The 21,405-nt window shown below is 46.2% G+C and overlaps 1 protein-coding gene across 1 annotated transcript in view; it reads left to right on the forward strand.

Moving 5' to 3' along the window:
- LOC140429425 (inositol hexakisphosphate and diphosphoinositol-pentakisphosphate kinase 2-like) overlaps nt 1–21,405 on the forward strand; it is a 295,210-nt gene that overhangs the window by 241,594 nt on the left and 32,211 nt on the right. Inside the window, 4 exon segments of the mRNA XM_072516386.1 lie at nt 5,844–6,017; nt 8,934–9,003; nt 10,204–10,323; nt 11,125–11,187. Of these exon segments, the coding sequence (XP_072372487.1) occupies nt 5,844–6,017; nt 8,934–9,003; nt 10,204–10,323; nt 11,125–11,187 (427 nt within the window).

The raw sequence follows: 21,405 nt of genomic DNA on the forward strand, positions 1-21,405 counted from the left end.
TCCCGCTCGCTCCCCCAGCGTCGCACACCATCCCCGCCCACCCACCCTTTAGCCATTTTCTTTTGGATTTCCGCAGCAGCAACCCAGTTGTCCCCCCCCCCCCCTCCCCCTCCCTCCCCCCCTCCCCGCTAGATCTCTTTCTAGCATGATTGCTCCCCCATATTACTTCCGTAAGTCAGCTGACTTCAACTGACCCCGGCTACTCCTGCTCACTCCTCGACCCCCCCCGTGTGGGGAACTCCCATCCGCCTTGCGCCTGTCTTCCCGCCTTATTCTTTCTGGTGCGGGAACATCCCTTTACCTGACCCGCCTCTTATGGCGCAGCTCCCTTTCCCCTCCCCCTCCCCTTCCCTATTCTCCAACTATGTCCCGTCTTTCCCCCCTCACCGGCGCCCACATTTCCCCAATGTCTCCCCCCTTCCCAATTTACTTCTCAATTAACTTCAACCATAACATTAACAATAACATTTCCTGCAGCCTCAGTCCCTCAGTTCCGATCCAATTTCTCTTCTTTGATAAGGTCCATGCTTCCTCCGCCGTCTCGAAATAATGGTGTCTCTCCTGATACGTGACCCATAGTCTTGCCGGCTGCAGCATCCCGAACTTCACCTTCCTTTTATGCAACACCTCTTTGGCTCGGTTGAAGCTCGCCCTCCTTCTCGCCACCTCCGCACTCCAATCCTGGTATACCCGTACCACTGCATTCTCCCATCTGCTACTCCGCACCTTTTTAGCCCATCTCAGGACCTCTTCTCTATCCTTAAGGCAGTAAAATCGCACGATTATCGCCCTGGGTGGTTCTCCCGCTTTTGGTCTTCTCGCCGGAATCCGATTTGCCCACTCCACCTCCAAGGGGCCCGTACGGGCCTCAGCACACATCAGTGAGCTCAGCATCGTACTTACGTACGCTCCACAGTTCATTCCTTCCACACCCTCAGGGAGACCCAGTATCCGAAGGTTCTTCCTTCGCGCTCCATTTTCTAGGGCTTCGATCCTTTCAGTACACTTTTTATGAAGTGCCTCGTGCGTCTGTGTCTTAACCGCCAGGCCCAGGATCTCGTCCTCAATATCTGTCACCTTCTGCTCCACCACACGGAGCTCTGTCTCCTGGGTCTTTAATGTCTCCTTGAGCCCCTCAATTGCCTGTAGCAACGGGGTCAGCACCTCCCTCTTCAGCAGCTCCACGCACCGTCTCACAATTTCATCCTGCTCAGGCCCCCATGTCGACTGCGCTTTCTCCGCCGCCATCTTGTACTTCTCTCTTTCTGACCCTTTGGTCGACGATTCCTCGCGCTGCAGCCGCCGCCGCCGGTTTTTTCCTCCTTCGTTTGGGGGGGACTCCCTTCTCACACACCCCACACCGGGTTGCGTCGTCGTAAAATTCCCCGTTGGGGCTCTTAAAAGAGCCCGAAGGTCCGTCGGAGCTGGAGCCATCGAAGCGTGCGGCTAGCTAGGCATCACCGCAACCGGAAGTCCCTTCAGTGGCCTTGATGAGGTCTTTTCACAGTTGTTCCCTCTGCTGCTAGAATTCACTTTTGATACAGGCCCTCAGGTCAGCTTGCAGCTTTAAGCTTGCCCTTCCCCCGCCTGCATGCTGGAAGAGGCCCTGTTTATCCTGCAGTTGCAGCCAAATCTTTTACTGTTTCTGCGTGTGTCTGGCAACCAAGAGACATACCCTTCCTGGGGGACACTGTCGGGGGAATATTGCAGCCTTCTTCCCACACCGGGAAATGTCAAACAAATGCCGTGGGGGCCCTGTAACGAGCCCAAAAGTCCGTTCCAAGCAGGAGCTGCCGAATATGCGACCTAGCTCTGCATAGCCGCACCCGGAAGTCGACACATCACTGTTAATGGTCCTGTTTTTGTCTCTCACTCACTCTCACACTCACTGACTCTTAAACTCCCTCTCTCTCTCAATTGCCCCACTCCTCTTGTACCCTCACTGTTAATTGTCCCGCTCCCCTTGCACCCTCGCTGTTAATGGTCCCGCTCCTCTTGCACCCTCGCTGTTAATGGTCCTGTTCCTCTTGCACCCTCACGGTTAATGGTCCCACTCCTCTTGCACCCTCGCGGTTAATGGTCCCGCTCCTCTTGCATCCTCGCGGTTAATGGTCCCGCTCCTCTTGCACCCTCGCTGTTAATGGTCCCGCTCCTCTTGCACCCTCACGGTTAATGGTCCCGCTCCTCTTGTACCCTCACTGCTAATGGTCCTGCTCTTCTTGCACCCTCATTGTTAATGGTCCCGTTCCTCTTGTACCCTCCCTGTTATTGGTCCCGCTCCTCTTGCACCCTCGCGGTTAATGGTCCTGCTCCTCTTGCACCCTCACTGTTAATGGTCCCGTTCCTCTTGCAACCTCGCTGTTAATGGTCCCGCTCTTCTCCCACTCTATGTTAATGGCCTCATCCTCCCTCTTGCCCTCTCCCTCTCACTATTAGTAGCTTTGCTTCTCTCTCACAGTCTCTGTTAATGGCCCTGCTCCTCTCGCACCCTTGCACTGTTAATGGCTCCGCTTTCCGCTCACTCTATGTTAATGGCATCCCCCCCCCCAACGCTTTCTCTCCGTCTCCTACGCTTTCTCCCCCGTCTCCTCCCCTCCCTTTCTCTCCCCCACCCCGTCTCTTCCCCCGTCTCTTCCCCCCCGTCTCTTACCCCCGCCTCTTCCCCCCCCGTCTCTTCCCCCCGTCTCTTCCCCCCCCGTCTCTTCCCCCCCGTCTCTTCCCCCCCCGTCTCTTCCCCCCCCTCTCTTCCCCCCGTCTCTTCCCCCCCGTCTCTTCCCCCCCTGTCTCTTCCCCCCCGTCTCTTCCCCCCCGTCTCTTCCACCCCGTCTCTTCCCCCCCCGTCTCTTCCCCCCCCGTCTCTTCCCCGTCTCTTCCCCCCGTCTCTTCCCCCCCCGTCTCTTTCCCCCGTCTCTTTCCCCCGTCTCTTCCCCCCGTCTCTTCCCCCTGTCTCTTCCCCCCGTCTCTTCCCCCCCGTCTCTTCCCCCCTGTCTCTTCCCCCCCGTCTCTTCCCCCCGTCTCTTCCCCCCGTCTCTTCCCCCGTCTCTTCCCCCCGTCTCTTCCCCCCGTCTCTTTCCCCCCCCCCCGTCTCTTTCCCCCCCCCCCCCGTCTCTTCCCCCCCCCCCCGTCTCTTTCCCCCCCCCCGTCTCTTCTCCCCCCTCCCATCTCTTTCCCCCCCCCCGTCTCTTTCCCCCCCCCCAGTCTCTTTCCCCCCCCCCCGGCTCTCCCCCCCCCCCCCGGCTCTTCCCCCCCCCGGCTCTTCCCCCCCCGTCTCTTCCCCCCCCCGTCTCTTCCCCCCCGTCTCTTCCCCCCCGTCTCTTCCCCCCCGTCTCTTCCCCCCCCGTCTCTTCCCCCCCCGTCTCTTCCCCCCCGTCTCTTCCCCCCCCCCCGTCTCTCCCCCCGTCTCTTCCCCCCCGTCTCTTCCCCCCCGTCTCTTCCCCCCCGTCTCTTCCCCCCCGTCTCTTCCCCCCCCGTCTCTTTCAACCGTCTCTTTCAACCGTCTCTTTCCCCTCCCTCTCCCCGTCTCTTACACCACCCTCGTCTCCCCTTCACCTCCCTCGTCTCTCTTTCACCTCCCCCGCTCTCTTTCACCTCCCTCGTCTCTCTTTCACCTCCCTTGTCTCTCTTTCACCTCCCTCGTCTCCACCCGCCTTCTTCTCTCTGCCCCGCCCCCCCTCCCTCGCTGTTAACTGCCCCGCTCCTCTCTCACACTCGCTGTTATTGGTCTCGCTCTCCTTCCTCTTGCCCCCTCTTCTTGTTAATGGCTTGTTCTTCTTGCACCCTCTTGTTGATATCCCCGCTGTTCTACTGTTCTCTCGTGCATTCTCGCTGTTACTGGCCCGGCATCTCCTGTCACACACACTCTCTGTTAATAGCCTTGTGCTCCTCTTGCCCTTCTGCTCCTGTTACATGCATTTGCTGTTAATGACCCCGGTCCTCTTGTACAATCTTTGCTATTAATGGTTCTGCTGTTCTCACTTCCTCCTTTAAAATGCCTGACCTCTCCTCTCGCACACTCTTGCTGTTATGGCTCCACTGCTCCTATCTACCATTCTAGCACTGCAATCTTCATCCATGCTAGTGTACAGAGTTGCCTGCCTCCCAAGGCAGCTTTCCAACCCAAGTATGAACACTCTGTGACTCCAGTGTCCATTTTTATCGAGTATGAGCTTTGATCAGTTGGAATGAAGTAATTTTCAAGATTTTTCCCAAAGAAAATTTAATTTGCTTCAAAAATAGGCATAAATTAAACCTGATATGTGGAACTTGTGATTTGGTTTAAAAGCATTCACACCAGGGAGTAGCACATAAATGCTGAGTTGTTGAACATGGAATGCTCCCAGGTTGCTCAATTATCCAGGAGTTCAAACATAATGTGTAATTTGATGTTCTTACATCAAATATTTCAACTAATTTTATTTTTATCTCATTGTATATTGTAATGAAATATGTTTGTTACAGATATTTACAAGTTAAAATGTTCATCTAGATTTTTTAGTTATTTGAATTTAAGGTGTAAATGCACACCTCCATGTTCTTCTATGTTATCACCTGGCATAATGTTTGCATTGGTATTTTTTCCCCTTTATTATGTTCCCACATCTTTATTTCCTTCTTTTTGATTATTAAAGCACACCTGTGTTTTTTTCAGGTTGCACAGTTCCTTGTTTTATGAAACTTATTTGATTCGTAAATGGGATTTGATAATAGATTGTATACAAGTAATCTACAGTGTTGAGATTAAAGAAGACATATACTGGATGAGCATCATGGGTGTCCAACCTGTGGCTTACAGACTGAACCTGTACCATGTGACATTTACATCTGGCATAAATCTGTTCCTCCATGCACTATGCTCTTGGCTACCTATGCACACCAGTGATGGGATGTTTGAATCAAATAGGCATTCCATAAAAGGTGATTCCTATTTTAATTCCCTTGCTCGGCCTTCACCCACTGTTATTAATTCCCCAGGCTTCTCATTGCTCTGACTCCAGTTGGTCCTGCTGCTTCTCAGTGTGTGGTGACTGTTTTTATTTCCCTTTCTCTGCCTCTATTTCTTTCTCTTTATTTCATTGTCTAGATTAGAGCAACGCCTGATGTCAAGTTAAGATGGAACATAGGGCTCCAGTTTCAAGCTGTGTTTAGTATTGAGCCAGTCTATGCTGCCCATTCACAGGTTGCAATATATTGGTCTGGTTCCCTGCTTCAAAGGTTGGGCATCCCTGATGTACATAATATCTAAGCATCATGGTAGCATCAGAGTATAATTACAGACAAGATGAACAGCTTGAAATTGTTCTTTTGATTTTTTTGGGATTGTAAACTTGAAATGAATTGCAGGTGATAAGTAGAAGCAATTTTATTATTTATATAGTGCAAATTTTAATTGCATAGGATGTTTCTTTTATATCGATCAAGTTGCTGTTTTTAGGTTCATCTGAATCATAAATGTGTCATACCTTGATTTATATTTTGTACCTCTAACTTCTGAATTCTGTATTTGATTACCGTGTTGATATGCACGCAGGCTCCACTGTCAACTAGAAACCTCCACTATGTCCCTGTTAAAAATTGCTTTCATCTAGCCTGCATTTCTAAATGGATTAATTAAAATAACACAGTATTGTCTGTATGCATGTCAATAGGGTATGTTTTTTATATTTTTTAGATTAATAATTTTGGCTGATCTGGGATTTATACCGTGGGGTTGTCAAATATTACTGTTGTAATAAATGCTTAACTTATGATACACAATTAATTGTGCTATTATTGATTCCTTTGTTTTAAATATGTCTAACTTTGCATGCTTTGCTGTTGTTTTTGCCCCCTTTTCTCACTTCCAGGAAGAGACCCCCCTGAGTCTGTCTAGCCCAGAGTGTAGTGGTACCTGGATGCATTACACTAGTGGTGTGAGTGCTGGGCGTCGAAGACGCAGATCAGGGGAGCAAATCACTTCTTCCCCTGTCTCCCCCAAATCATTGGCTTTCACATCAAGTATTTTTGGCTCATGGCAACAGGTTTTTCAATTTTCCTTCATTTTTAAGAAAATTGCCATTTTCACTGGTCAAACATTCACAGTAATTCCTCAAGTCTGTCTTAAAAGCCCATGTTAATTTTAACATTGAGCTTTATGATTATAAAACAATTAACTCAAGATTTTTAAATGGCAAATTAAGTTGACATAGTTGGTATAAATTGTTATCTTATTTTATCCAGACATTACATGAAATTGATTCTAGAACAGTGTAATTGTGAAACATACAGATTAAATGATATTTTGCTCTTTTGATACTTATCGACACAAGAATGGTTGCTGCTCTTGCATTTCTTTATTCTATTCTTTACAGTACTGTGGCAGGGCTGTTCTCTATTAACTTGAATGTTGCAGTACCAATTTCATTGTTCAGTATATTTGAAAACATTGCAACCAATTTTAACCTAACCCATCCATCAGGAAACTGACAGGATCAATTGAAATGCTGGATTTACACCCACCGATTTCATTCCCTGAAGTGAATGGTGAGTAATAATTGGTGGTGTATAAATCTGGCATTCCAAACAGTCCAGTCAGGTTTCTTGCCTGATGATTAGGTTAAAATTACCCCCTAAGTCAGCCATCTCTTATTCCCATATTAGATGTAGATCAGTAGATGGTCAGTTTTAAATAAATACATTGTGAAAATTGACTGATAGGCCAGCCTTTGCAGCATAAGGTACTCCTTGGTTGATGACTATGGATTTTAGTCTCAGAATTTCCTGTCCTTTTGAAACTCTGCAATTTAGCTTTGCTCAAAAGCATTTTAGACAATCAAAGATTACAAATCAGGAAGTGGGAACATTTTGGATTGTCTTTCTCACTTAACATAAAAATGTGAATGGCAAAATATCAATGGGACCATCAAGCCTGTTCCTTACAAAGATTATAGACCTTCCAAACATGCAATTAACGTTATCTAGTTCATTTAATCTCCTGACAAAAAGTTATTGAGGCTCAAAGAAAGATAAATCAAGCAAAACTCGGTTTACCTATTTGACTTTGCACCTCTACATTATGCATCCTTGGACGGATGCCTTTTGGCATCACAACTTCCAGGTCCCAACAGCTCAGGAACTATGATGTTCCTCTCAGCACTTGATCATCTGTTTGTACTTGTTCTTTAAAGGTTGAAATTTGCTATGAACCAGATACCCTCAGCTCTTTTACAGTTATGATTAATGCAACATGACCTTTCGATGGAAATATGTTGCACATACCCACTATTCTGTACATGTGGGATGGTGATAACTCTTTCCAAACTCAAATCAAGTTTTAGCTTTGTATCCATGCCATTCAATTCTGTATTTATAATCAAAATTCAACAACTGCTTCCATCAAAATTATTAATTCCTCGGTATTTTAGCAACTTGATCCAGTCTTTTTTTAATTAACTTCTGGGATGTGGGTATCACTTTTGGGCCAGCATTTATTGTCCATCACTAATTGCCCTTGAGAAGGTGATGCTGAACTGCTTTCTTGAACCACTACAGTCCCTTTAGTGTAATACACCCACAGTGCTGTTAGGGTGGGAGTTACAGGAGTTGGCCCCAGTGACAGTGAAGGAATAGCGATATATTTCCAAGTCAGTGTTGAGTGACTTAGAGGTCACCTTGCAGTCAACTTTCCTCAATGAAAACAGTTCAATTCAGTGTGAGGTGTTAATTTTAGTTGGAGCTGGGTTCCACACTTGCAAACAAACATTTGATGCCTTTACCAAATGGTCTGATATGTGAACCGGGATCATGAACATTGGCAGCTAATTTGACTGAGTGCACCCCGACAGAATGAAACCCTGACCACCCATGCAAAACATTGAGGAACAGGAACCTGCCTGATTTAATTTTATATCTTTCTCCCTAAGACCTTTCCGATCTGTGTGATTTAATACAACACCACATGGAATAAGTAATCATGAGCCTCATTGCTCTGAACCTTGTAAAATGCAATAATAGCTGAAGTACAGAGCTGAAAGCTGTTTTTAATAATCCAATGCAACCTGACCTATTGCTAAACAAAAAGTTGGGATAAATTTTTCATCTTGGTCAAAAGCCATTGCAATGGATACATCTCAACACGTTGTTAGATATTTTCAGTAAGTAGTCAATAATTGTTCCAATTCCTGTATCCAAATTTTAAAATAACATCTTGTCATCATGTACAAATATATTCTGTACTAGCGTAAGTCACCACACATTTAGCCACATACAAATTGATTTAATTAAAACCTTTATGGCAAATACTGTTTCCATTGGCCAATAAATAGTTTTATGTTGGTGAGGATCATGATCGATGCTTACACCTTGGATTACAAACATTTTTTTCAGCTGAATCAAGCCACATGGGAGGAAATTAGTTTCACTGGTGGAGAAAGTGTATGGTGCAGCAATTTGAAGAATGAGAACCGTTTACATGTAGGGACCCCAAAAGTAAAATACAATTTAAATGAAAAGAGGTACTGCAACGTAAGACACTAATCAGGAATGTGCAGTGTCTCAAAAGCACTGTTATTGCATGGATTGAAGATGTATTCTCCCAAGTGCACATATCTGTGTTTTTGCCTGTATTGAGGCAGTATAGTTAACCAATGAAGCACTATAGTGGTATCTGTATGCTGTTGTAAATTGATATTTTCCCCACATGTTTATTTTACCACTGTGTTAATCCAATGTTTGCTATGTTCATGCATTGCAAGGACATTGTAGGTGGAATGGACTCATTTCAGGCTAAAGGATTTTGCATGATCTATCATTGTCTCCATCTATATGTTTCCACTAACATTAATCATGCAGCTTATTAACACTGATTGTCTGAAACAGGCCTTAGTATAAAAACTGATTATTATTCTTGCTGTTCAATAGTTTGAATATTCAAAACATTGTTCACTATTACTGTGCAGATTCTGACAGAAAACGTTCCTGTTTTGCGAGTTGGAAGGTCCTATGCAGAGCAGAAACACACTGGACTTGGTAAGTGCTTAACCTGTACAGCCAACTGCTAAATAATGACCTCCATCAATTCTGCTTCTAGCTTTATTAAAAGGAAATTATTCATAATTTAGACTTGAACTGTGCAGGTGTTAGAAAGAATTATAGGTATCAAAGGCAAAACATGCTGGTGTTTTATTTATTGTTTAGTGATGGCTTTTAGTATTTACTTTGAGATTTCAAAAAAGTCCCGTGCAAATTGTGAGTACAGAATTGAAATGTTTCTGAAGTTTCAGATGTATGAAACAACATGCTGAATCTTTTTTAAAAACTGTCTCATTTGAAAGATTCAACCTCCACGTGAGTAATCTAATGTTTTGATTGGATTTTGAAGTGACTCATATAAAGCATGGGTATGCAGCAAATTGATTTAACAAGCCTTGGCTTCTTACCAAACTGATGTTTGCTGTAAGATCTTGCTTTATTTTTCTCTCTCTCCTGTACAGATTCAGTGATAAGGTCATCAAAATACATCTATATTTGGAAAAAAAATTTGAAGAGGAGCTGATGGTTATTGTATTTAATTTGTAAATGGCCTTACATGATAAACTAAACAGTTTTAAAATTGTAGATTAGATTAATATTTGGAGCATTAGCATGCATATGGGAATAAAGTAAGGTATAGGTGTGTTATTTGTTGTGATTTATGGAAATAATAAATGATTTGAATTTTCTATTTTGGGCACTAAATTTTGTATTAAAGATGGTATATTTTGAGAAATTTCTGAAAGTAAATCTGAAGTATTCAGTGCATTGCCTCCCTCAAAAAAGTGAATAGAATTTAGTCCCAATCTTTTTGCAGGAACATGAGTATTTAAAGGGTAATTGATCAATTATTTGGTGAGTTGACTTGGTGAATCTACTACTTTCAAGACATACTATTTTTTACCAGGTATGGAGGGGGAGAAAGGACAGGAATGTTTTGCATGAATAACTTAGACTATTAAAACTATTCTCAATTTTTGAATGATAAAATCATTTAACTGTTCAGTATCTGAAGGTCTTAGCTTTGTACCTTATGAACTGATATGTCTGCATAAAGGATTGTCTAATAGTTGGATGTAATTCCCAACGAATAACAGAAGGTATCGGTCTTGTCATAATTTTAAGGCATGCTGCATGTATCCCTCTTCTGGAACAAAGAACACCCGGTTTGTATGTGTTTTCTCTAACTCCCATTAGGGTCTCATTGTGCAGGCCTGTTAAGCAATACTGTGCTTGGGGGTTCCTCGAGTGCGCCTAACCTACAGGATTATGCTCGTGTGCATCGCAAAAAGCTGACATCATCTGGCTACTTTGATGGTATGTGCGTACACCACCACAAACAAATCTGTAGCCGCCTTTTGAGAAATACTGGAATTCTGTGATAAGAATAGCCAAATCCCATTTCTTCCTTTCCAAAACATGATAACCTGGAGGACCAGCCTGTACTCACCTTGTACTATGTGAATCAATGTTTCAGACGCAAGTGTTTTATTTACATCAGATACAAATATACACCTTAGCTTTAAAATGATACCAGCTTTTATCCTTAAACTGGTCACTTCTTTCTTGGCATTGGCACAAATAACTGGACCAGTTATAAAATTTAGGACATGACATCACTATAACATATTAAATACCAACTTGACTTGCAGTATTAGTTTTTGAAATACGTGAAGTGAAAAATAACTTGTAAAATTCAAAAAACAGTGGTAAAGGATTTGACTAGGTGAGGTCAGAAAGCAAGACTAATTTATTTGTTTGGATAGTAAACCCATGTTTCTGCTAAAGCATGTTGTTTGAGGCATAATGGCGACATGGAAAGGTTTTCTAAGAAACGGGGGGGAAGAGAACAAAATGGCAAAGTGCGCCCATCATATCACTAACTGCTTTAATCTGTTGATCTTGGTAGTTTGTTACTTTGACGTGCATAATATTAAATTATAACATGCACTTAATCAATATTAGCCAGGGGATCTGTAACAGCTGACACTTTTATTCCCGCTGAATTATTTTTTTCCCTCAACAATCCTGCATGCAGCCTAACTTTAATCCTTTTTTAATAAATCCCTGTTCTGCTAGCTGTTATAAATTTCAGGTACCTGTTTTTCTCTTTCTCAGACGCCACATGCAGTTCTGCTGTAAAAAGATTTTCTATCTCATTTGCTCGACACCCAACCAATGGTATGTTTGCTTTTTATCCCCTCTCCTGCAAAGATTATCCTTTGCTTCATCCCTCTTTATTTGTAATGTTGGATGCAAACTTTTAATACCATTTGTCTTCCCTATCCTCCAATTAGTCCAATCTCTTGGAAGTAAGTTCCATGGGATTGCAGAATGATTTATTTTTCCCTTTCTTTCCTCTAAACCTTTTCTCCTTCTCATTAAAATACATATCATACCTAACCATTTTAGTGTTGTATGCGGAAATGGTTCTTGTTCAGTGCGATTGACCGTCTGTTACGGTTAAAATAATTAATTTTAAATTATTAAAGGATCATTATGTAATAAGTGTTACTATAAATCTGAACTAATTATTGCATATCTTTTAATCCATTTTGCATTAATCTTTGGATGTATTTTACATAGAAATGCGTGAAAATCAGTTGACAGATTTCTTTGATTCTGTCTTAGAAATGGGAATAATTTTGCACAAATGTTGGAATGATGGAATAGCAGAAATTCTTTGTATATTAACTAATGGTTTTCATGGTAAATCTCTAGTTATGTTTTATCTCTTACCAAGTAAAGTTATAAATCTGCGTTGCATACATCAAATATTTAAATATAGGTTATATATCTGTATTGCATACAAAAAGTATCTGAACATCTTAATAGTCTCATGGTTGACCGAGGAGGGTTGGCGCTGCCAAACCTGGGGAGCTACTACTGGGCAGCAAATGTGGCGATGATCCGCAAGTGGGTTATGGAGGGAGAGGGGGCAGAATGGAAGAGGATGGAGATGGCGTCCTGTAAAGGAACGAGCCTGGGGGCGTTGGCTCTCGCCGCCAAAGTATACCACGAGCCCGGTGGTGGCGGCAACGCTAAGGATCTGGGGCCAGTGGAGACGGCACCGGGGTGCAATGGGAGCATCGGTGTGGTCCCCGATCAGGGGTAACCACTGGTTTGTCCCGGGGAAGATGGACGGAGGGTTCCAGAGCTGGCATCGGGCGGGGATTGGAAGAATGGGGGACCTGTTCATCCACGGGACGTTTGCGAGCCTAGGGGCACTGGAGGAGAAGTTAGAGTTACCCCCGGGAAATGCCTTTAGATATATGCAGGTGAGGGCTTTTGTGAGGCGACAGGTGAGGGAATTCCCGTTTCTCCCGGCACAAGAAGTCCAAGATAGGGTGATCTCGGGTGTATGGGTCGGGGAGGGCAAGGTGTCGGAAATATACCAGGAGTTGAAAGAAGAGGGGGAAGCGCTGGTAGAAGAGTTGAAGGGTAAATGGGAGGAGGAGCTGGGGGAGGAGATCGAGGAAGGTCTGTGGGCTGATGCCCTAGGTAGGGTTAATTCCTCCTCCTCGTGTGCCAGGCTCAGCCTGATACAATTTAAGGTGGTCCACAGAGCGCACTTGACGGGGGCGAGGTTGAGTAGGTTCTTTGGGGTGGAGGACAGATGTGGAAGGTGCTCAGGGAGCCCGGCGAACCATGTCCATATGTTTTGGTCATGCCTGGCACTGGAGGGGTTCTGGAGAGGAGTGGGGGAGCAATATCTCAGGTGGTGAAAGTCCGGGTCAAGCCAAGCTGGGGGCTAGCAATATTTGAAGTAGTGGACGAACCGGGAGTGCAGGAGGCGAAAGAGGCTGGCATTCTGGCCTTTGCGTCCCTAGTAGCCCGGCGAAGGATCTTGCTAATGTGGAAGGAGGCGAAGCCCCCCAGCCTGGAGGCCTGGATAAATGATAAGGCTGGGTTCATAAAGTTGGAGAGGATTAAGTTCGCCTTGAGAGGGTCTGCGCAGGGGTTCTACAGGCGGTGGCAACATTTCCTAGACTATCTCGCGGAGCGTTAGAGGAAGGTCGGTCAGCAGCAGCAGCAACCTTGGGGGGGGGGGGGGGACGTCCTGGGAGGAGGGGAGGGGGGGACGTCCTGGGAGGAGGGGAGGGGGGGACTGCCTGGGAGGGTAGATGGGCAAGAGATAGCATGAAGGGTTGGGGAAATTGGCACGTATGGGAGAGGGCCACTGTACAAAGCTGTGTAAATATATCATTTTGCCATGTATATATCTTGCTCTGCGCGATTTCTCATTTTTTTTTGTTACGGGGGGGGGGGGGGGGGGTTATTGTTTGTAAGGGAGAAAAATTGTGTTAAAAAACTTTAATAAATATATATATATTTTTTTAAAATAGTCTCATGGTTATTTTAACCTCCCATACACCATAAAAATCATGGGGCTGGTTTCTCTGTTTTGGGGGGTATGTCCCCATGCCAGCTTCAAAACTGTGGACTTTCCCGCCAGAAAAACTGGCGTGAAAGGGCCACATATTCCTAGCCCTGCAGGGGGCTAGCAGGGACCCGGAGTAAATCTAGCAGCTTTTGCTGCAGATACGGGCCCCCGCATTTCCAGGTCAGAGGCCGCGCATGCGCACGGCGGTGGCCTCCAGCGGTCACGCCATGCTCCATGGCAGACTCGGACCGCGGAGCTGGACTTTTTTTTTTTAAACCCCGATCGGCCGCCCGCCGAAACATTGTCCGGGCATTTTGTAAGACGCTGTGCAACTAAACTGGCCGTAAACCATTTTGGGGTGTCCCGAGTTTGTGAAAGGTGCTATGTGAGTGCAAATTGCTGTTGTAGTTACAACCACAAACTTGGCAATGCTGATTGGAGGCTCAGTATTTAAAGTAATCAAACACTTTACATCTTAATCACATTACAACCAGCTTTTACGAACAGGATTGGGGTTAATTTGAACAGCACTAATTTCTCCTCTTACCACCTGTTCGGAAACAGAAAGGTGTTTTTGATTTGCCTTGCCCAACCTCTTGGTTTTGGTGTGGTCTAATTTCTATTAATAACTCCACAGCAGACTCAAGGTAGGATGAGTTCAAAGATTTAGTGTATTTTCACACGCTCAAAAGGGTTCCGATGTTACCTCCTGTGCATTCATAAAGTAAAAGAGGGATAGAGAAAAGAAAGATTTACAGTACAGACTACAGGGAAAATAAATATTGTTTCATGTTGGTTGCACAGAGAAGAATCGAAGTCCAAATGAGGTTTACCATCACAGATCTCAGTGAGTTGAAAACTAATGCTGATTAATTCACTTGTCCGGTGGTGTTTTCTTCACTCTGAGATAGGTGTGCAGAGCTGATTCAGCTTTGTAGGCCGTGATACAGCCTTTTTGATAGGAGCAGTGTAGATAGGACCAAGTGTCTAACCCCAGAGCTCTGTGATTCTGTTAGTTAGATGGTATGGCAACCTGACTTTGCAATACAGAAAGGCAGTATTACTGGTTCCACAAACTGGACGTCCATGTCACCTGACTCCCATCTCTCCAATCTGGCTTTGACAAGGAATGTGTACCCCTCATCTGGGTCCTTGAAATTGTGGAATGTTTCAACCAGTAAGAATTGAAAGGAGGTTTGCAGGACCCTTCGTCTTAGGAGATGAGCAGACTCCTGTTGGCCATCCTGGGTTATGAAATGCAGTTGGCCTTTGTATAGCTCTCTTTGAATTTTGTCTGTGCGACCCACAATGTGTCTGTCGTTAGTGGCTTTTTAGATATGTTGAGGTGTGAGTTTCTCTGATACTGCCAGGTATCACACAATAATACAATGCAGAAGAGGCCCTTAGGCCCATCGAGTCTGCACCAACACATGAAAAACACCTGACTTGCCTACCTAATCCCATTTGCCAGCACTTGGCCCATAGCCTTGAGGTAGCTCCTTTTATTTGAGTGTCATAAACAGACATATATTCAGCCGTTGACGGGCTTTGTCCCATTTAAAATTTTTAGAAATTGCAATGAGGGGCAGCACGGTAGCATGGTGGTTAGCACAATTGCTTCACAGCTCCAGGGTCCCAGGTTCGATTCCGGCTTGGGTCACTGTCTGTGCGGAGTCTGCACATCCTCCCCGTGTGTGCGTGGGTTTCCTCCGGGTGCTCCGGTTTCCTCCCACAGTCCAAAGATGTGCAGGTTAGATGGATTGGCCATGATAAATTGCCCTTAGTGTCCAAAATTGCCCTTAGTGTTGGGTGGGGTTACTGGGTTATGGGGATAGGGTGGAGATGTTGACCTTGGGTAGGGTGCTCTTTCCAAGAGCCGGTGCAGACTCGATGGGCCGAATGGCCTCCTTCTGCACTGTAAATTCTATGATAATCTATGATAATCCATATATATCAGATATTTTATTTAAAAAAATATATACAGGATGAGGTCTGAGTCGCACAGCCATTGAACTATTATTCTCTTGCCCCTACTGTGTAATCGCCAACATGTCTTCTGCAGATGTACCAAATGCTGCTCTCTATATTGTCTCACCCTGTTGCCTTAAACCACAAAATACAAATCTCCGATTTATATGTATTTCACATGTTTTATTTACAGACTTAAATCTGTAAGTTAGGAAAAATGGGTTATTTTACAATTCATCTATTGATAAATCTGTAACAATCTTTAGATCTTTTTTACTCCTTTGATGAGTAATTTTCCTGTATCAATCCCAGTTTTAAACATCTGCTTGCCTGTACTGCTAGATTTCTCTGCTCTCTATTGAGACTTTAAAGTTTTTTCCTTTCTCCACTCCCAAAATGTGCTACCTTCAATTAGCAATTAAATTAGCTGAGGAAAAATGGCACTTAGCACATATACCATCATTCTTCAGTTGTCCAAGAGCAAATATATGTGGCACAGCCCATGTTTCGCAAAATTTGTAGATTACTTTACTTAGCCCAATATTAACATATGTAGTCCTGTCGAAAATAATTTTTTTACTCAGCTATTGAAAATGCATTGACTAGTGCAACTTAATTTACGATTAATGGAAATTAACTGTATTAACTTTGGATACGTTGCATTGCTGAACTTCATTGAAGCACTTCTGACTGTTTGAAAGAACCATACAAATATTTAATCCATTTGTATAAATTTCCTTTGTCCACTTTTTTAGCAAATTATTGGTCCTTGTATTTCAACTGAAGTGGTGCTTCCATTAAAATAGCTCAAGATAATGCCTCGGTTTACAAGAGCTAATCAACTGTTTTCTGACATCATGACCAAGGATTAATACCTTGCAATTTACTCGTGGGACTCCATTATTCTCTCTTTGTAATTTGACACAGTGACACTGTTCACTTCTTTTTTTTAAAAATATTTTATTGAAAATTTTTGGTCAACCATCACAGTACATTGTGTATCCTTTGCACAATAATATAACAGTATAAATAACAATGACCTGTTTTATAAACAAAGAATAAATAATATATAACAAAAACTAAAACTAAATGGCAATTGCCTCGTCTCAGATAAACACTCTCCAAAAATATGATTTAACAGTCCAATATACAATTATTTACAGCAACGACCTATACATATTATACATATATATTAACAACCCTGAGAGTCCTTCTGGTTCCCCCCCCCCCCCCCCCCCACCCGGGCTGCTGCTGCTACCTTCTTCTTTTCCATTCCCTCTATCTTTCTGTAAGGTATTCGACGAACGGTTGCCACCGCCTGGTGAACCCTTGAGCCGATCCCCTTAGGACGAACTTAATCCGTTCCAGCTTTATAAACCCTGCCATGTCATTTATCCAGGTCTCCACCCCCGGGGGCTTGGCTTCCTTCCACATCAACAGTATCCTGCGCCGGGCTACTAGGGACGCAAAGGCCAAAACATCGGCCTCTCTCGCCTCCTGTACTCCCGGCTCTTGTGCAACCCCAAATATAGCCAACCCCCAGCTTGATTCGACCTGGACCCCCACTACTTTCGAAAGCACCTTTGTCGCCCCCATCCAGAACCCCTGTATTGCCGGACATGACCAGAACATGTGGGTGTGATTCGCTGGGCTTCTCGAGCATCTCGCACACCTATCCTCTACCCCCAAAAATTTACTGAGCCGTGCTCCAGTCATATGCGCCCTGTGTAACACCTTAAATTGAATCAGGCTTAGCCTGGCACACGAGGACGATGAGTTTACCCTACTTAGGGCATCCGCCCACAGCCCCTCCTCAATCTCCTCCCCCAGCTCTTCTTCCCATTTCCCTTTCAGCTCATCTGCCATAATCTCCCCCTCGTCCCTCATTTCCCTATATATATCTGACACCTTACCGTCCCCCACCCATGTCTTTGAGATCACTCTGTCCTGCACCTCATGCGTCGGGAGCTGCGGGAATTCCCTCACCTGTTGCCTCGCAAAAGCCCTCAGTTGCATATACCGGAATGCATTCCCTTGGGGCAACCCATATTTCTCGGTCAGCGCTCCCAGACTTGCGAACTTCCCATCCACAAACAGATCTTTCAGTTGCGTTACTCCTGCTCTTTGCCATATTCCAAATCCCCCATCCATTCTCCCCGGGGCAAACCTATGGTTATTTCTTATCGGGGACCCCACCAAGGCTCCCGTCTTTCCCCTATGCCGTCTCCACTGTCCCCAAATTTTCAAAGTCGCCACCACCACCGGGCTTGTGGTGTATTTCTTCGGTGAGAACGGCAATGGAGCCGTCACCATAGCTTGTAGGCTAGTCCCCCTCCAGGACGCCCTCTCCAATCTCTTCCACGCCGCTCCCTCCTCTTCTCCCATCCACTTACTCACCATTGAGATATTGGCGGCCCAGTAGTACTCACTTAGGCTCGGTAATGCCAGCCCCCCCCTATCCCTACTACGCTGTAAGAATCCCTTCCTCACTCTCGGGGTCTTCCCGCCCCACACAAAACTCATGAAACTCTTTTCGATCCTTTTGAAGAAAGCCTTCGTGATCACCACCGGGAGGCACTGAAACCCAAAGAGGAATCTCGGGAGGACTACCATTTTAACCGCCTGCACCCTCCCTGCCAGTGACAGGGATACCATGTCCCATCTCTTGAAGTCCTCCTCCATTTGTTCCACCAATCGCGTTAAATTTAACCTATGCAATGTACCCCAATTCTTGGCTATCTGGATCCCCAAGTAACGAAAGTCCCTTGTTACCTTCCTCAGCAGAAAGTCCTCTATTTCTCTGCTCTGCTCCCCTGGATGCACCACAAACAACTCACTTTTCCCCATGTTCAGTTTATATCCTGAGAATTCTCCAAACTCCCAAAGTGTCCGCATTATCTCTGGCATCCCCTCTGCCGGGTCCGCTACATATAACAACAAATCATCCGCATATAGAGATACCCGGTGTTCTTCTCCTCCTCTAAGTACTCCCCTCCACTTCTTGGAACCCCTCAATGCTATTGCCAGGGGCTCAATCGCCAGTGCAAACAATAATGGGGACAGAGGGCATCCCTGCCTTGTCCCTCTATGGAGCAGAAAGTATGCAGATCCCCGTCCATTCGTGACCACACTCGCAACTGGGGCCCTATACAACAGCTGCACCCATCCAACATACTCATCTCCAAAACCAAATCTCCTCAGCACCTCCCACAGATAATCCCACTCCACTCTTTCAAATGCTTTCTCGGCATCCATCGCCACCACTATCTCCGCTTCCCCCTCTGGTGGGGGCATCATCATTACCCCTAGCAGCCTCCGTATATTCGTATTCAGCTGTCTCCCCTTCACAAACCCAGTTTGGTCCTCATGGACCACCCTCGGGACACAATCCTCTATCCTCATTGCCATTACCTTGGCCAGAATTTTAGCGTCTACATTTAGGAGGGAAATAGGTCTATAGGACCCGCATTGCAGCGGGTCCTTTTCCTTCTTTAGGAGAAGCGATATCGTTGCCTCCGACATAGTCGGGGGCAGCTGTCCCCTTTCCTTTGCCTCATTAAAGGTCCTCATCAATAGCGGGGCGAGCAAGTCCACATATTTCCTGTAAAATTCAACTGGGAATCCATCTGGTCCCGGAGCCTTCCCCGCCTGCATGCTCCTAATTCCTTTCACTACTTCCTCTATTTCAATCTGTGCTCCAGTCCCACCCTTTCCTGCTCCTCCACCTTGGGAAATTCCAGCCGGTCCAGAAAGCCCATCATTCTCTCCCTCTCATCCGGGGGTTGAGCTTCGATAATTTTTTATAAAATGCCTTGAACACTCCATTCACTCTCTCCGCTCCCCGCTCCATCTCTCCTTCCTCATCCCTCACTCCCCCTATTTCCCTCGCTGCTCCCCTTTTCCTCAATTGGTGGGCCAGCAACCTGCTCGCCTTCTCCCCATATTCGTACTGTGCACCCTGTGCCTTCCTCCACTGTGCCTCTGCAGTACCCGTTGTCAGCAAGTCAAATTCTACGTGTAGCCTTTGCCTTTCCCTGTACAGTCCCTCCTCCGGTGCCTCCGCATATTGCCTGTCCACCCTCAGAATTTCTCGCAGCAACCACTCCCATTCCCTACTCTCCTGCTTTCCTTTATGTACCCTTATTGATATCAGCTCCCCTCTAACCACTGCCTTCAGCGCCTCCCAGACCACTCCCACCTGGACCTCCCCATTATCATTGAGTTCCAAGTACTTTTCAATGCACCCCCTCACCCTTAGACACACCCCCTCATCTGCCATTAGTCCCATGTCCATTCTCCAGGGTGGGCGCCCTTCTGTTTCCTCCCCTATCTCCAAGTTTACCCAATGTGGAGCGTGATCCGAAATGGCTATAGCCGTATACTCCGTTCCCCTCACCTTCGGGATCAACGCCCTTCCCAAAACAAAAAAGTCTGTTCGCGAATAGACTTTGTGGACATAGGAGAAAAACGAAAACTCCTTACTCCTAGGTCTGCTAAATCTCCACGGGTCTACTCCTCCCATCTGCTCCATAAAATCTTTAAGCACCTTGGCTGCTGCCGGCCTCCTTCCAGTCCTGGACCTCGACCTGTCCAGCCCTGGTTCCAACACCGTATTGAAATCTCCCCCCATTACCAACTTTCCCACCTCTAGGTCCGGGATGCGTCCTAGCATACGCTTCATAAAATTGGCATCATCCCAGTTCGGGGCATATACGTTTACCAAAACCACCGTCTCCCCCTGTAGTTTGCCACTCACCATCACGTATCTGCCCCCGCTATCCGCCACTATAGTCTTTGCCTCAAACATTACCCGCTTCCCCACTAATATAGCCACCCCCCTGTTTTTCGCATCTAGCCCCGAATGGAACACCTGCCCCACCCAACCTTTGCGCAGTCTCACCTGGTCGATCAGTTTCAAGTGCGTTTCCTGTAACATAACCACGTCTGCCTTAAGTTTCTTAAGGTGTGCGAGTACCCGTGCCCTCTTTATCGGCCCGTTCAGCCCTCTCACGTTCCACGTGATCAGCCGGATTGGGGGCTTTTTACCACCCCCCCCTTGTCGATTAGCCATCCCCTTTTTCCAGCTCCTCACCCGGTTCCCACGCAGCTGTGTCCCCCCCAGGCGGTGCCCCCCCGCCCATCCCACCCCATGCCAGCTCCCCCCTCTCCCCAGCAGCAGCAGCCCAATAATTACCCCCTCCCACCCCCCACCCCCGCTAGATCCCCCACTAGCGAAGTTACACCCCCCATGTTGCTCCCAGAAGTCAGCAAACTCTGGCCGACCTCGGCTTCCCCCCCGTGACCTCGGCTCGCACCGTGCGACGCCCCCTCCTTCCTGCTTCCCTATTCCCGTCATGATTATCAGAGCGCGGGAACCGAGCCCGCGCTTCCCCCTTGGCCCCGCCCCCAATGGCCAACGCCCCATCTCCTCCACCTCCTTTCCTCCCCCCACCACCTCCTGTGGAAGAAAGAAAAGTTACCACATCGCAGGATTAATAACATAAAACTCCTCTTTCCCCCCATTTTTACCCCCCTCTTCGCCCCCCATACTCGCCCCACCACTTTGTTTCAAACGTTCTTTTTTTAATAACCCGCTCATTCCAATTTTTCTTCCACGATAAAAGTCCACGCCTCATCCGCCGTCTCAAAGTAGTGGTGCCTCCCTTGATATGTGACCCACAGTCTTGCCGGTTGCAGCATTCCGAATTTTATCATCTTTTGTTGAAGCACCGCCTTGGCCCGATTAAAGCTCACACTCCTTCTCGCCACCTCCGCACTCCAGTCTTTGTATACGCGGATCACCGCGTTCTCCCACTTACTGCTCCGGGTTTTCTTTGCCCATCAAAGGACCATCTCTCTATCCTTAAAACGGAGGAATCTCACCACTATGGCTCTAGGAATTTCTCCTGCTCTCGGTCCTCGCGCCATCACTCGGTATGCTCCCTCCACCTCCAGCGGACCCGCCGGGGCCTCCGCTCCCATTAACGAGTGCAGCATCGTGCTCACATATGCCCCGACGTCCGCTCCCTCCGCACCTTCAGGAAGAC

This window comes from Scyliorhinus torazame, chromosome 9, assembly GCF_047496885.1.
Source record: "Scyliorhinus torazame isolate Kashiwa2021f chromosome 9, sScyTor2.1, whole genome shotgun sequence".
In the NCBI taxonomy this organism is placed as follows: Eukaryota; Metazoa; Chordata; class Chondrichthyes; order Carcharhiniformes; family Scyliorhinidae; genus Scyliorhinus; species Scyliorhinus torazame.